Source organism: Triplophysa dalaica, chromosome 16 (assembly GCF_015846415.1).
Source record: "Triplophysa dalaica isolate WHDGS20190420 chromosome 16, ASM1584641v1, whole genome shotgun sequence".
Lineage (NCBI taxonomy): Eukaryota > Metazoa > Chordata > Actinopteri > Cypriniformes > Nemacheilidae > Triplophysa > Triplophysa dalaica.
Window position 1 is genome coordinate 12,373,357 of NC_079557.1, and position 13,636 is coordinate 12,386,992.

General features: G+C 34.1%; 2 protein-coding genes across 2 annotated transcripts; both read right to left on the minus strand.

Annotated features, from left to right (window-relative positions):
• Window positions 1–1,976: 1,976 nt before the first annotated feature.
• On the minus strand, window positions 1,977–4,637 carry fgl1 (fibrinogen-like 1). Its single transcript, XM_056769953.1, has 7 exons — window positions 4,406–4,637; window positions 4,107–4,281; window positions 3,842–4,001; window positions 3,674–3,771; window positions 3,481–3,569; window positions 3,145–3,332; window positions 1,977–2,889 (listed from the first exon to the last, which is right to left on the minus strand). Exons 1-7 carry the CDS (start codon window positions 4,472–4,474, stop codon window positions 2,730–2,732), a joined length of 939 nt encoding a protein of 312 aa, XP_056625931.1. The 5' UTR covers window positions 4,475–4,637; the 3' UTR covers window positions 1,977–2,729.
• Window positions 4,638–5,379: 742 nt separating this feature from the next.
• Window positions 5,380–8,846, minus strand: asah1a (N-acylsphingosine amidohydrolase (acid ceramidase) 1a). Its single transcript, XM_056769743.1, has 14 exons — window positions 8,736–8,846; window positions 8,572–8,618; window positions 8,338–8,428; window positions 8,111–8,194; window positions 7,702–7,780; window positions 7,547–7,621; window positions 7,428–7,473; window positions 7,186–7,330; window positions 7,038–7,092; window positions 6,801–6,882; window positions 6,465–6,596; window positions 6,261–6,384; window positions 6,074–6,130; window positions 5,380–5,986 (listed from the first exon to the last, which is right to left on the minus strand). The coding sequence occupies exons 1-14, from the start codon at window positions 8,802–8,804 to the stop codon at window positions 5,897–5,899; spliced, it is 1,176 nt and encodes a 391-aa protein (XP_056625721.1). The 5' UTR covers window positions 8,805–8,846; the 3' UTR covers window positions 5,380–5,896.
• Between the last annotated feature and the right edge of the window lie 4,790 nt (window positions 8,847–13,636).

Genomic DNA, 13,636 nt, shown 5'->3' on the forward strand with positions numbered 1-13,636 from the left:
TTTAAGTGGCTTTAATTAAGATGCCTTATAGATATAAACATTACTGGTGTGCATCTTGAGACAAGACAAATGACAAGGGCATATTTAAAGATATGTCAGGGCAATTTATTTTCAGTTAAAACAGCTCAATTTTTCATTTTAGCCCGGACCGGTCTTAAACCTAGTCTGTGAAAGAATCCATTCATATAGGGCAAATTTTGCTAATTAAGTAATTTATTTAAGTTCATTGTAGTGAGCTGCTTTGTAAACATTTATTTTATAACCCTCATGAACATTTTTACAACAGCAGATAATACAACCGGTTCAGCATTGTTAAGGTATCCATTTGTTTAATTGGCTAATTATCAATAGTTTTAAATACTGATTTGTGAAACCAGGATAAAGTCTCATAATGTAGTTGCGAGAACAACCATCAAGTTTGATTTCAACCATAAATGTCTATCGTTGACATGGCCCTACTTTGTCAATGTGAAAGATTATAAAATAAAATGATATAGAAAACGGTTTTCTATATTTACATAGAAAAAAGTAAATAGTAAATGACATAAGCTGGGTTTCACAGGGTAACACTTACAAACAATACAAGTCCTTACCAATGCACATCAAAAACAATGGTTCTATAAGCAGAACCAAAACTGTGGAATACAAAGCTTCTGAGTTCTGACCCTAGAGCTTTCTACAGATTCTGAACAAGATAATGAGAATCAATACTTGTTTATGACATGTTAACATTTATAATCAAAGTTAAACCCATCAAACCTGAGCTCCTTTCAAAAATCGACAACAAACCCATGTCAACTCTTCAAATGAACAAGGAACTTGATTGTACCCAGCTCATGTTGCCCATGAGGTCATGCCTCCCTCGAAGCCATAATCTATTTCCTGATCTCTGCCTTTAAATTGTCTTTTGCACCTGACATAAACATATCAGAGGCCTAGGGTTCTGCCACTTTATTCTATAAATAACACAAGTGGTAAACAAAGTTGTAGCAGATGAGTGAATAAACCTTCAGTAGCGTTAGGTGTAAAATATAACCTTGTAACTAATGAAATGTGTATTATTATTCGTCATTTGCGTGATATACACTCCCAATAAAAAAGGTGTTTAAAAGTTTCTTCAGCGATGACATGGAAGAAGCATTTTTGGTACCAGTAAGAACCATTCAGTCAAAAGTTCTTTGAAGAACCATCTTAATTTTATAATCTGAAAAAAACATAACATTTAATTTAAACAGAAAGGTTCTTCAGATGTTAAAGGTTCTTTATGGAACCAAAATGTTCTTCCATGGCCTCAGAGAACCATTTAAAGTAGTTTTTTTTAAGACTGTACAGTAAATGTAAGTGTGAAAAGATTTGTTAAATGGTTTTTCAAGAAACGCTCCTTTAAAATCTGGCTGAACCTCAATGTGGTCACCAAACGTTCTGACAAACAGATCAAATGCTCTGTTCTAACAAGTGATTAAATGTAAATAGTAAGTAAAAAAGTGCATTTTGGGAAGAGGTAAACATTGTCTAAGACTTTAAAATATGTAAATAGCGCATTTCACTTACCAACAAGCGCGATTCCACAGGCTTCACTATTTTTTATGTTAACAGCAGCGCGTGCACATTGCACAGGTGAGGCTCAAGCGCAGTTTAAATGACGTCACCACGTGAGAGACGCAAAACGCGAAAGTTTTCTGTCATTACTTCTTAGTGTTTATCCTGTTGATATGAGTATATTCTATAATAAATAAAATGTTTTAAAAAAATATTTCAGAGCATCCTTAAGGGCGAACATTGATCAATCCTTTTTATATTTTTGACTGAAAAGATTTGCTTACTCAGTTCAGATTCAATAAGCTCAACGAGGTAGCCTACTTTTACCCTTTTCCTTGTTGAAAACAAATTAATTTGTTGATGTTTTATTAAAGAGTCTATCATTATCAACATAAAAAAAAACGTGGAAGTTCGAGAAACACTAGAGGACACAGCAATAATGATGTGTTGAACACTTTATTGTAGGCTAATACATGGTGAGGTGCTCTTTTAACTACTTTTACATTTATGCATTTGGCAGACGCTTTTATCCAAAGCGATTTATGTTGCACTGCATACATTTGTTTCTGACTACATGCAATCCCCAGTGATCACACCCAAAACACTGAGCCAAAGGAATGCTAGATGCAGTGCTCGAATTGAAGGGGGGGACTGGGGAGGTCCGGGAGGCATTAGGGATCCCCTTAATAAGTAAAAATTGACTTTGGGGGTCCATCAGATATTTGTATTTGAGTAAAAATTTTAATGACAATGTGATTTAATTCATGCATGGATGTGGTCAATTTTGTGAATTAATTATTTACAATAATTTATATTAAGTTTGTTTATGGGCCAGTTGTCATGTCTCTTTAAATTTCTCTTTAAGAGGACCGCTAAGCGCAGGACAGTGAAAGAAGCCTGTTCTTCTATGTAAGCCTGTTTAAATTATCATAGTATATAGTTATGCATTTAATAATCAAATTTATTGTGTATTTTGTATCAATTGTATATTGCGAGACTAACCCCCACCAAAAAAAGTCTTATCAAGGGGACCCCCATAAGACTTGGTTCAATTCGAGCACTGGCTAGATGTGTAAATAGTAAAGAAACTGAAGTTCACTAATAAGCTTGATTATAATGTTATTTCCCATCCTCCACAAATGCATCTCCTTTTAAAAACTCCTACCAATACAATGACAGATCAATACGTCTTATACATCGTTAGGCTCAAAGCTTGCCGGTCTGATCTTCATTTGAACAGTTTTGAGAGAGTACCACCAGCCGTGCCATGGGTACCACACTATTCCATCATCGGTCACTGCACTGTACGGACCTCTGTGGTAGAATCCATTCAGATTAGCAGAGTGACATCTAGAGGAATAAAAGCGAAAGAGCATGTTTTTGCATGATAAGTTCTCATTTTTGCAGGGCTCTTACTATCTGCTTTTCTTTATTATTTAAAGTTATGCATTAAAATTTTTTTATTTTAAATAAACGTTTAGTTTTATAATGAATGAAACAAATATGTTACCACAACTATATTTTTTACAATTATATTAAATTAAATTATATTTAAATCATTTCAGGCATTTATACCTTCGGATCTATTTTTTTTAACGTTCTAACCTGTTAAACCACCAGCCACCCTTGTCCTCCTGAGCACAATTGCGATCGTAGCGGTCATTATCCCTGTCTCGTGTACTGAATTTCATTCCTTGGTGGCTGGCCCACCACTGAACCTCAGGATGATAACTGCCAGAGAGAGCATCACCTGCATTTCCAGTGTATTCACCAAACTGTAGCTGGTAATGATTCTGACAATGTCAAATGGGATAGTTAGAACACTAAACAATAAACATCATACAGAGATTAAAAATTCAATCTGTAAATAATATTCATACATTTGTGCATATTCATCCTTATGTCACAGTTTGAAAAAAATTTCAATTAAGACAAATAAACCTGTTCGTTATCCACTTTGATCTTTTTGTACACTGCATACCGGTGGTTACCCTCAAAGTCTTCTAGATTGACTCTTAGATTGTAATCATCTGCAAAACAAAAGGTGTTTTAAAGAAATGGCAATGGCACATCATTTTTGAAGTATTTCTGAAAAATTAAGCTAGAAATATAACAATATGTAGAAATAACTGACCTTGAGATGTCAAATAATACAGATTGTCATTTCCTAACCAGAACTCTCCATCAGCTGATTGCATGTCACCAAATCCGTTTTTGTAATCATTCCAATCTCTAAATATTAAAGCGAAAAATTAGGGTATTCATTGCTTAAATAATATACATCTCATACAAATGGCCATACCTTTCAAATGACTGCCTACCATCTGAACGTCTCTGGAAAATTGTCCATCCACCCCCATCAGACATATCACAGCATACTCGGATCTTGGTTGGACTTGTCAAAGGTTTAATCATGTAAAATCCACTTTGCGTGTGACCATCTTTGAAAATCTGAGCACAATCTACATATGACAGAATGATATTTGTTAGTAGGCTACCACATTGTGCCATTAAAGTCAGACAAATACATCGTACAGTATACACAAAAAGAATAAGAAAGCTCTAACCTATGTATTGTTTGTCACGCAGGTCAAAAAAATTGCCCTCATTTAGGGAGGACTGATCTCTATGATTGAGATTCAACAGGCGTTGTATAAGCTGCTGTTGCTTTGTATCACGAAGTTCCAGGCTTTTCAACTGTGCATGAAGGCGATTTATCTCTTCTTTGCAACCTTCGTGTGACTAAACAGACAAAAACACAAACACATGCAGAATAACATAACTTTTTACTTACTTTTGTTTAGTGTTCAAATGTTATTTACATAAACAAAATAGATGCAAAAAGTGTATTTTAGCTAAAACTCACAGACTCAGACAAATCAAGAGTAAAAAGTATCCAAAAGATGAGAAAAAATGACATTTTACTTATACTCATTTAAAAAAACGTATTTAAAGAAGGTAGTAATCCAAACTAGTAATCGTGTAGGAGTTAATCCAGTATTTTCAGAGCCCTCGGTTGAGTTCATGTAGTGAAGAACAACTTCAACTTAACAACATATTTAAATGCTCGTGGGGTCTGTTCTGGGTATTTGATAAACGTTCCTACTGGATGTACGCTGCTTTGAGCTGAGTCATACCGGAACAAAACAGATGTGTGGATAACTACAAACAGATCCAACTAACAATTGAATACTCACAAACAACACAAAACTATATTGTGGATCTGCTAGTTGAGAAGATCAGCGTAATTTTACAAACTTTGCTGAACAAGGTTATTAAACACTCCAATTTAGTAATGGTTTTAAAGTTAAGTTAGGGCACCGTCCAATTGAAGTATAATTCATATGTAAAAATAAAACTAAAATGTTAGTTTGGAAAGAACATTAAAAAGTCCATGTGATAGAACATCTTATCCGTAGGTTCAAATAGCAGATTTGATACACCCATAAAATAAAATGAGGAAAATATGTGTGAAGCACAAGGTACACCACCCCCATCACATTCATCCCTGACAAGTGTTTTGCCTAGACATACAACAGAGAGAGAGAGAGAATCATAAAGTATTTTTATACAAACACTGATAAATAAGATATTTTGATGAAAGTTGGTAACTTAACAATTCTGTTGGTTTTGGACACAAAACCAATCCAAGTGGATGGTGCCAGTTCAGAACATTCTTCAAAATATCTTCTTTTGTGTTCTCCAGAATAAAGTAAGTCATAAAGAAAAGGTGAAGAGGGTGAGTAAATGATGACAAAATGTAAATTTTTGGGTGAATTATCACTTTAACTTCTCAACAGAAGTCTGGTGTTTATCAAAGGAAAAACATTTAAAGCAAAGTCAAAATGAAAGCATTTTATTGCTTAGCGGTTTTGTTTATACATTTATTGGCTTTCTTTAGACAACACTCCAAATACTAATATTTAGTCATTTTCAGTACTGTTAGAAATAAGGACCAATACTTGTTATTTTTTTACCTAAATATCAATCATATTCAAAATGTCATGACAAACTACAAAATTTCTTTTCAGAATTATCACCAAATATTTGCAGAAAAATAGATTTCATTGGAACATCAAAGTAAAACAGCAATTATTTACAGTAACTTTTTATCCACATGTGGAACATTTAGAATACTTCGATGAAGAAAAAAAACAGAGACTTCTATTTAAAATATGTTTAACGAAGGAAAAATGTATCCTTGTTACAATGGCACATGTAATGCTATGATGAGATTTCAGATGCAACAAGCAGACGTAAAGAGGTTTGTTATACAATACATCAGAGGTAGAGTTGCAATCGTCACATTTCTAACAATTTCTGCAATGACAGTAACAGATGATTCAGTGGTGACAGATCACCATGGTGTGCATGGATTTGGACAGTCTCTGACATATGACTCCAAAGTTCCAGTTGACACTTCCATGAGGGAGGTGTAAGTTGTCAACTGTAAAGGCAACGGAAACATTTTTTGACATCACTACATTAACACAACTCCATGGCTGATGACGATTCATTTCAAAGCTACACTTACCTTATTAAGGACTGGTTTTGTCGACAGAACGTCATATATTGCTGCCAGAGACATTTTCTGTAGAAAATATCATTAAGTTATTTGAACATTTGACTTTGGCATTGCTACCCATGCTTCCTTAAGTTCAGATGCTGAAATCAACAGTCAATAATAATAAGTATTCATATATTTTACATCATACACATACCCCTTGTGTGGTTTTATTCATGCACGTCATCACTGGTGTTCTGCGGTCATCCACAGCTAAAGGCTTTTCCCAGTGATCATAGTTCGTTTCCAGAACATACCATCGCCCAAGCTTTATATCAAGTCTGCAAAATCATCAACAGTTTTTTGGTAGCAATTTATATAGACAGAAATAGCATTTTTCTGTGCGATACAATTTACTCACTCCCAGATGTCTAATGTGTTTATTCGAGTTCTGGTTATCACACAACCCTGGCCTGTATGGTTCCCACCCAAGATGAAGTAAGCTGGTGCCAGCAGTTTTGTCTGAGACAGCTGGTTTTTGGCATCCTCATAACTATAAGTAAACAAAAGAGCGATGTTGCATGACAAATTCAACACCTTTATACAAATTCTCCCTGGTTAATAAAGCGGTTTACTACTTGGTTGGGTTAAATATTTTGCAAGACACATAAAAAAAAGGAAGGAAAAGTGTGTGATCTTTTCCTCTGTATGTATACAATAGGGGAAGTTGTGGGGTTTTGTAGCAAGTTGATTCCACCTGGTAGCATTTTCTAGGACTTTACGAGTAAGGAAACTCATCCACATTCCATCCCTTTTCCCAAGAATCCATTCCAGGATCCCTGTGAGAATTCATAATGTTATCTAGCCAGTCAACCATCAAGAAGCCTTGCTTACTTTTTTGCTCATGTTTGAAATGAAATCATGTAATGTAGTTCCAACATTCAAGCTTTCAAGATTTAAGCAGAAACGTTTATAAGCATGTCCAAAGTCTTACCTATGTATCCTCCATCAAAGTTGAAACGTTCATTCATTGTTAAAGTCAACAGACCCTACAACCGTAATGAATTATCATCAGTAACATCTGCACATCTTTAAACAAAGAGAAGTATTATATTTTAGTATTTTCTACTGTATACACATACAGGTCTAATTCCAGTGAGCATTCCAACATATCCGGCAAATGTGGTAGATTTAAAGACTGTTTGGTTGTCCCGTTCAAATTTAACATTTACGACAAGTGGCTTGAGTTTCTCAGTTAAAGTCCATGTTTTATTTTCTAGATCCCACCTAAAGAAGATGCAAAACATTGTTATTACTTATATAGCAAGGAATGGCTACGGTGTAAAATAAATACAACAAATATGTATAAACAAACACATCCTACCCCATAAACAATCCAAAATCCAAATTCCGGGCATGATAAATATTTCCTGAAAGAAAGAGCATGTGTAAAACAAGCCATTTAATTCATACTGCATGTAAACATTACTTGTACCTTCTCACCCTTAAAGTCTTCGGCAACAAGTGATGTGCAAACAGTGAAAACCTCATAAAAAATATTAAAGAGCGTGATTTCACCTAGATGGACACACAAGGAAAATATTTAATAAAAAGTCAAATCTTTTAATTTACTGAAGTTTCACAATAGAAACGCTCACCAAGAGGGACACCAGAAATCTCTGCTATTCCTTTAATCTCTTCATTAAAAGGGTATGGAAGTGTGTCCACAATCAAAGGCTACAAAGCAAAATAGAAAATATTTTATTTTATGATTTATATATATATATGTGTGAAGAGTTTGGTGCCAAGATGACATAACTAAAAAAATCTTGTTTTTTATTATGTTATCATATCTTTGTTGTGTCTCATTGTGCAAGTTAGCTGTGGCTTAAATCAAAAGAAACCGAATGCAGTCTGATATTAATTAGAATGCACAATAAAAAAGTATTTTTGAATTCTCATATATATATATATATATATAAGAAACACAGTGATATCAAAATATTCACAGCACTTTCAGTGCGATTTAAAAAAAAGCTGTAAATGTTAATGCATTTGATTGCTTACCAGCTCTTCATCCACTAAATCGATAAGCTTTCCTTGGAAAAAACCCTTAGCCATGTCTTTGATCTTCTGTACCATTGAAATCAACTGAAAAGCAAAATTTTAATCAATCACAAGTCTTATTTAACACAAACAGTCAAATGTTTTCAAGCATCTTAAATTCAACAAAAGAATCAAATAGTATGAAATCATAAGTCCAATGGAAATCTAAAGAAGTCATGGTAACACACCTCAGTATTTCTATCTTTGATAACTTGCGTCCACCGCTCGTTTGGGGGTAAATTAAGATTTACAGTGTACCACGTCACATTACCTTTATACCTAGATTCAATCAACATCACAAGAAATCAACATATTATGATATCAACATATACTGTAGCGCAGGGCACATCACAAAGCATATGCAATGAAAGAAAAGTTGTTTCTTATTTGTTATTACATATAAATAATGTTAAATCACGTACGTTGGTCCTTTGGGTGGATACATTCCAGTTCTGCAGTTCTCAAAACGCTGCAAATGAAGACAGTGATGAGATGGCACCAGCAGCTCTCCAAACAAGATAATACATTTTATGAAACAGAACTAGTTATTGTGTTACTAGTTATATCTAACTGCATTAAAGCTTACCCCTTGAGCACACTGTAACAAAAGTAATACGACTATAAAGCCAATGTTACGAACTAAATTGAGCTTCATTGCTGTTTCGAATAAGTTTTCCCATGAGTCTCTCACGGTACGGAAGACAATATACTTCACGATGGACTGTACCAAACTAGATAGGGGTGCACAGAAAGAATACATTTATTTGCGAATCGTTAAGAGATTGGTATGTTTTGTTAATTAAAAATATTAATAGGTAAATAAAATGAAAATAGCAAAAATATACTTTTGCAATGGGTGTTTTGTTTGTGCTTGCATATGAGTTCACTTTACCGCTGAACAACCCCTGGGTTTAGTTGTACTCCGAACACAAACAAGGAAGTTAAAGTGCATTCACGTAAACAACGTTATTTGGCTGCAGGAAAGCATGGTTTGCAGTGTTATGTTCGGTGTCTTCATCATACATCCACATTGTTACAAAATGATTGAAGATTTTGAAATAAATCCAAAATTTGTTGGAGCTTATAAAAGCTTACTGTCTCTTAGCTCCTCATAGGAGCAGCTGATTTGGGTAAAATGTTATGCAGAAATCAAGGCTACCGATGGCATTTTAATACTTAAAAAATGTACTTAATAATTTATAAAAGGTATTTTGGTCCCCCAAAAATAATTTACAACATATAATTACTACAATGAAATTTACCACATACCTAACCTAAATACATTCAATATCTTTTCAGAAATTATTTATGCCTTTAATTTGTTTCCTTTTTTTCAAATATATATTTGAATTTTCTATTTATAAAATATATATTTGGTCATCTCAATCTCAATAAAGATTAAAATACAGTAATAGTGCCAATACAGTTTACTATACCGATTACTATGCAGTACTGCACATAGTATAAAGATCAGATTTTTTTAATGCCAAGTAGTTTTATAATAGTAATGTTTTTTTAAATAGTTTTAAGGAACCAGTCTAAGCATTAATGGGATTACAATATTGCAGTTGTAATATTGTGTCTTTCCAGAAGGAGTCACTATAATCCCACTAAAAGTATAATTTCGGAACAGTTTTATAAAGGAGAGTCCCAGTGAAGCTATTCCAACTATCCACAGTAGTATGTCTTTGGATTGTTATTAACTGGAAAACAGCCTTGATCAACCAGTTACACCAGAAAGTACACGCTACCATACAAGCCAGCATCAAACCAGTCTGAATTAGCATTTGGTCACTAAATCTATAAACCTTTAAATTCTAGATCTCACCCATGCTGGAACAGATACTGGAATTTCACATATCTCTTTAATTGATTTGAGGCGGCCCAACTATACGTTTAACTTCAGGCAGTGATGAGGTGCTTACCACATACTGCCTTCAACACAACACAGCCTTCTGAACATTTACCAAGGGATGAAAAGTCTTTTCTCAAAGTGACAGATCAGCTTGTTCAGCACAACTAATCCAATTTTAGCAGACTGGCCATGCTAGCACAAGCCTCAGTTTCCCATTACCGAGAAGGGAGCATTGCTAATCTCGGGAAAAGGGTCCACAAACACTATTTCGACTTTAGCTAAGGCTGATCGGTCAACAAGCCCTAGGGATTGCTGCCAGTGAAGTGCACAAGGAATACAAACTTTTGTGTCCTTTTCGAATAAATCAAAACTTTCCTTTTTGTCACACAATACATAATGGTCTTGAAATCAAGGCTAGTTTTTCACAGCAACGTATTAAAGAGCTTTTATTTTTCTACAAATATAGAGTAACAGACATCATTATCAGTCATGCTGAATGTTTTTGTCCATCCTTCTGAATACCATATACTCATTAGAACCTTTTTTCCCAGCGTTGACAGACACGTGGAGCCTTTGTTTTGGAGCTACGCATCAAAAATTATGAGATTTTTCATTATTGCCCGGTTTCACAGACAAGGTTTAATGCTAGTCCCAGACTAAAATGAAAGTTTGAGCTGTTTGAACTGAAAATAACATGCCCTGAAATATCTAAAATTATGCCATTGTCATTGTTTTGTCTCTAGATGCACACCAGCCATGAGTTAGTCCTAGTTTAAGTTTAAGATGTGAAACCGAGCCTATGAGTTCTAAAACCAGTAAGGTTTCTGTGGAACTAGAGCTTAAAATTACAAGCACAGGCCCTGCAGAGTAGTGAATGAAGCACAGAGAAGAGTTTGAGTTATGAGCCTTTCACAAACAGGAGATAAAAGCAGGCTGGGTGCTCAGCCAGCTGAGAATCCTCAATTAATTAAACACTTCCTAGTGATTATCCCATCTGATAGAAGTTATCTTCAGAGTCAGGGCTGCACTTACCTAATGGGGTGTTACATCAAAACAGAAACAGTATGTGAAAGATCTCATCCCACATGCATTGGGTTCATATTGTACTTCCTGTTCAGAACAAAAAGCCACATTTATTTGTTAATTTGCCTGCAGTCTTCCAATTACCCCACGTTTCTAATGCTCTCAAGACTGCAAACATCTAAAAAGGTTGGATGAGTAGAGTTACGTTAACCTCTTTGATTTTTTAAATAATATCAGCTAATGCGTAGTTGAAAATATACCATAATATGTCATATGGAGGAGCAAACAGTTAGAAAAAAACAACAATGAAGATAAATCTCTCTTATGCTCTTATATATTATAAATATGTATGATATGAAACATTTTAATAAAAAAAAATGTGTACATTTTTGCTATGTCACACCATAGGACACATGTTCGGTATATTTGTCAACTACCCTAAAGTCTACATTGAAACATAAAAACATACATTGATATAATATGATTCCATATAAAATCCTATTGAAAAATCCCTAATAGATTTTGCTGAACATATTGGTATCTACAACAAAACTTTGTGGCAATGCATCATCTTTTAAAATGAACTTTTTCCATTTTTTTTCTCTTTGTGACATCAATCTCTATGTTTTTAGTTGCATGACAGTCCGCTGATTGTGTGGTTACATGAAGTCCTCTTTAGACATGATAGACCACTTCATAAGATATAACAAATATAACATTACATACTTTTTAAGGGATTTTCATTCAGTATTAAGGGAGTGTCATATAGTCATAATGTCGTTAAGTGTTAGTAGATATTAGAGAGACAGTCTACTAACAGTCTACTGTATGGTAGTTGACAAAGAGTTGAAAAGTTATACATCATTTTTGTATATAATTACCTTTTCGAAAGTGGTCTATTGAAATAAAGTTTTACCTTTTGAGTTCCTGAAACACTTAAAAGAAATTGTTTGAAGAGACAATAATGACATTGTGCATGTAAAATCATTTTAAGTTAGTAAAATGCGAAATGGTTGCTAAAAGAAAATGTGTCCGTGGTTCAAGGTGAAAGCGGTTATGTGACGCCTTTAGGAGTTTTATCCATTTCTGACAGATTACACCATGTCAAACAATGTAAAACAATAATTTGACTTTTACAGTTTTTTACAGTCTTCTCTCGATATCTGTGGCCTTGAAAATCACCTTGTCACTTAGCATTAATAAATAGAGACAAGGAAAGGAAAAGGAAAGGAAAACTCACAACGAAACGCAAAACCATCCGTCATGTTTGGTTTCAGAGGATGTTTGCTTGACTTGCTCAATGAGGGCTGCATGTTAAACGTGTACAGTATATCATGTCTGACTACTCAGTGATAGCACTCGTCTGGAACAGACGATAAAAGCTCTTAACTTGCTTTTGTTTGATATACTACGCATCTTTATGCTGTATTTTTGTTTACATTTGCCCAACAATCTTATCTAACCTTCTTGTGTTATTAGTGAAATATTGCACATTCTGTTCTGTTGCAACAGTAATAGAGAATCTAAACATATTTTGCAAACAAATCATCAGTCTTATGCATTTTGCTAAACCATAACAACTTTAGTAAGCAATGTTGTATAGTGCTGCTTATTTCTTTATAGTAATTTATAAGTGATAGTGTAGTCATGGTTCATTATTAAAGCGGAAAATGATTAAAGCATCTGTCTTGCAGAGCAATAAATCATACCCAAATTGAGGCACAAGAGCTAATGGCTTTGTAGTTTTGAAGTATTTTCATTTAAATCATAGAGTCTCCTGGGTCTTAGATGTTTCTCTGACATGATAAAATGCTCCAAAACTGCAAATTAAAAATTTCCACTTGAATTCTTAGTGCTGACATTCAGAATGAAACTGCATATTTATAATACACAAAATATGATTATACAAGGTTCACGTGGCCATAATAAGTAAGTAAAAGCCTAAATCACGAAGCGAGGTGAACAAACACTGAGTTGCAGAGTAAGTTTTGAGTTGACAGACAAACCTAACCTGGATTAAATCAGGTTCAGTTGTAGCACAACGCTTGGTATACACATTCTCAGGTTCACAAACTCAGGTTTGATCCAGTGTTTGTGTGGCGGGTGCACTTGAAAGTGTGACACGTGCGGCAAACAGCCAATCACACGAAACATGGAAAGCATCATCAGTTTGATTGATACTCGGGAATATCAGCGCAATTCACACTTCTGTTGAAGATGAAGAGATCATTATGAAAAAATGTCATGAATTTAAACACATTTACAAGGCAGGAATAAACATGGCTGCAGTGAATGTATGAGAAGGCAGCTGCTGACACCAACACAGAATCAATCAAATCATTATTTATATAGGTTAACAATAAGATCAAAAGCTAATATTTATGCTTAATTACTTTAAAATTCTTTATATATTGAAGTTTGTTTTATACGAATATAGTTATATAAATTTAAATGCTTTGTTTAATGTTAATTAACTAATCTAATTGTCAACTCATATAATAATTATATGAACGTGTTTTAAATTATAGTCAATACATCTCAATATACAATACAAGTGAACACTTAGCAGCAAAAGATTTTCACTTTAACATCTTATCACTTTTAACATT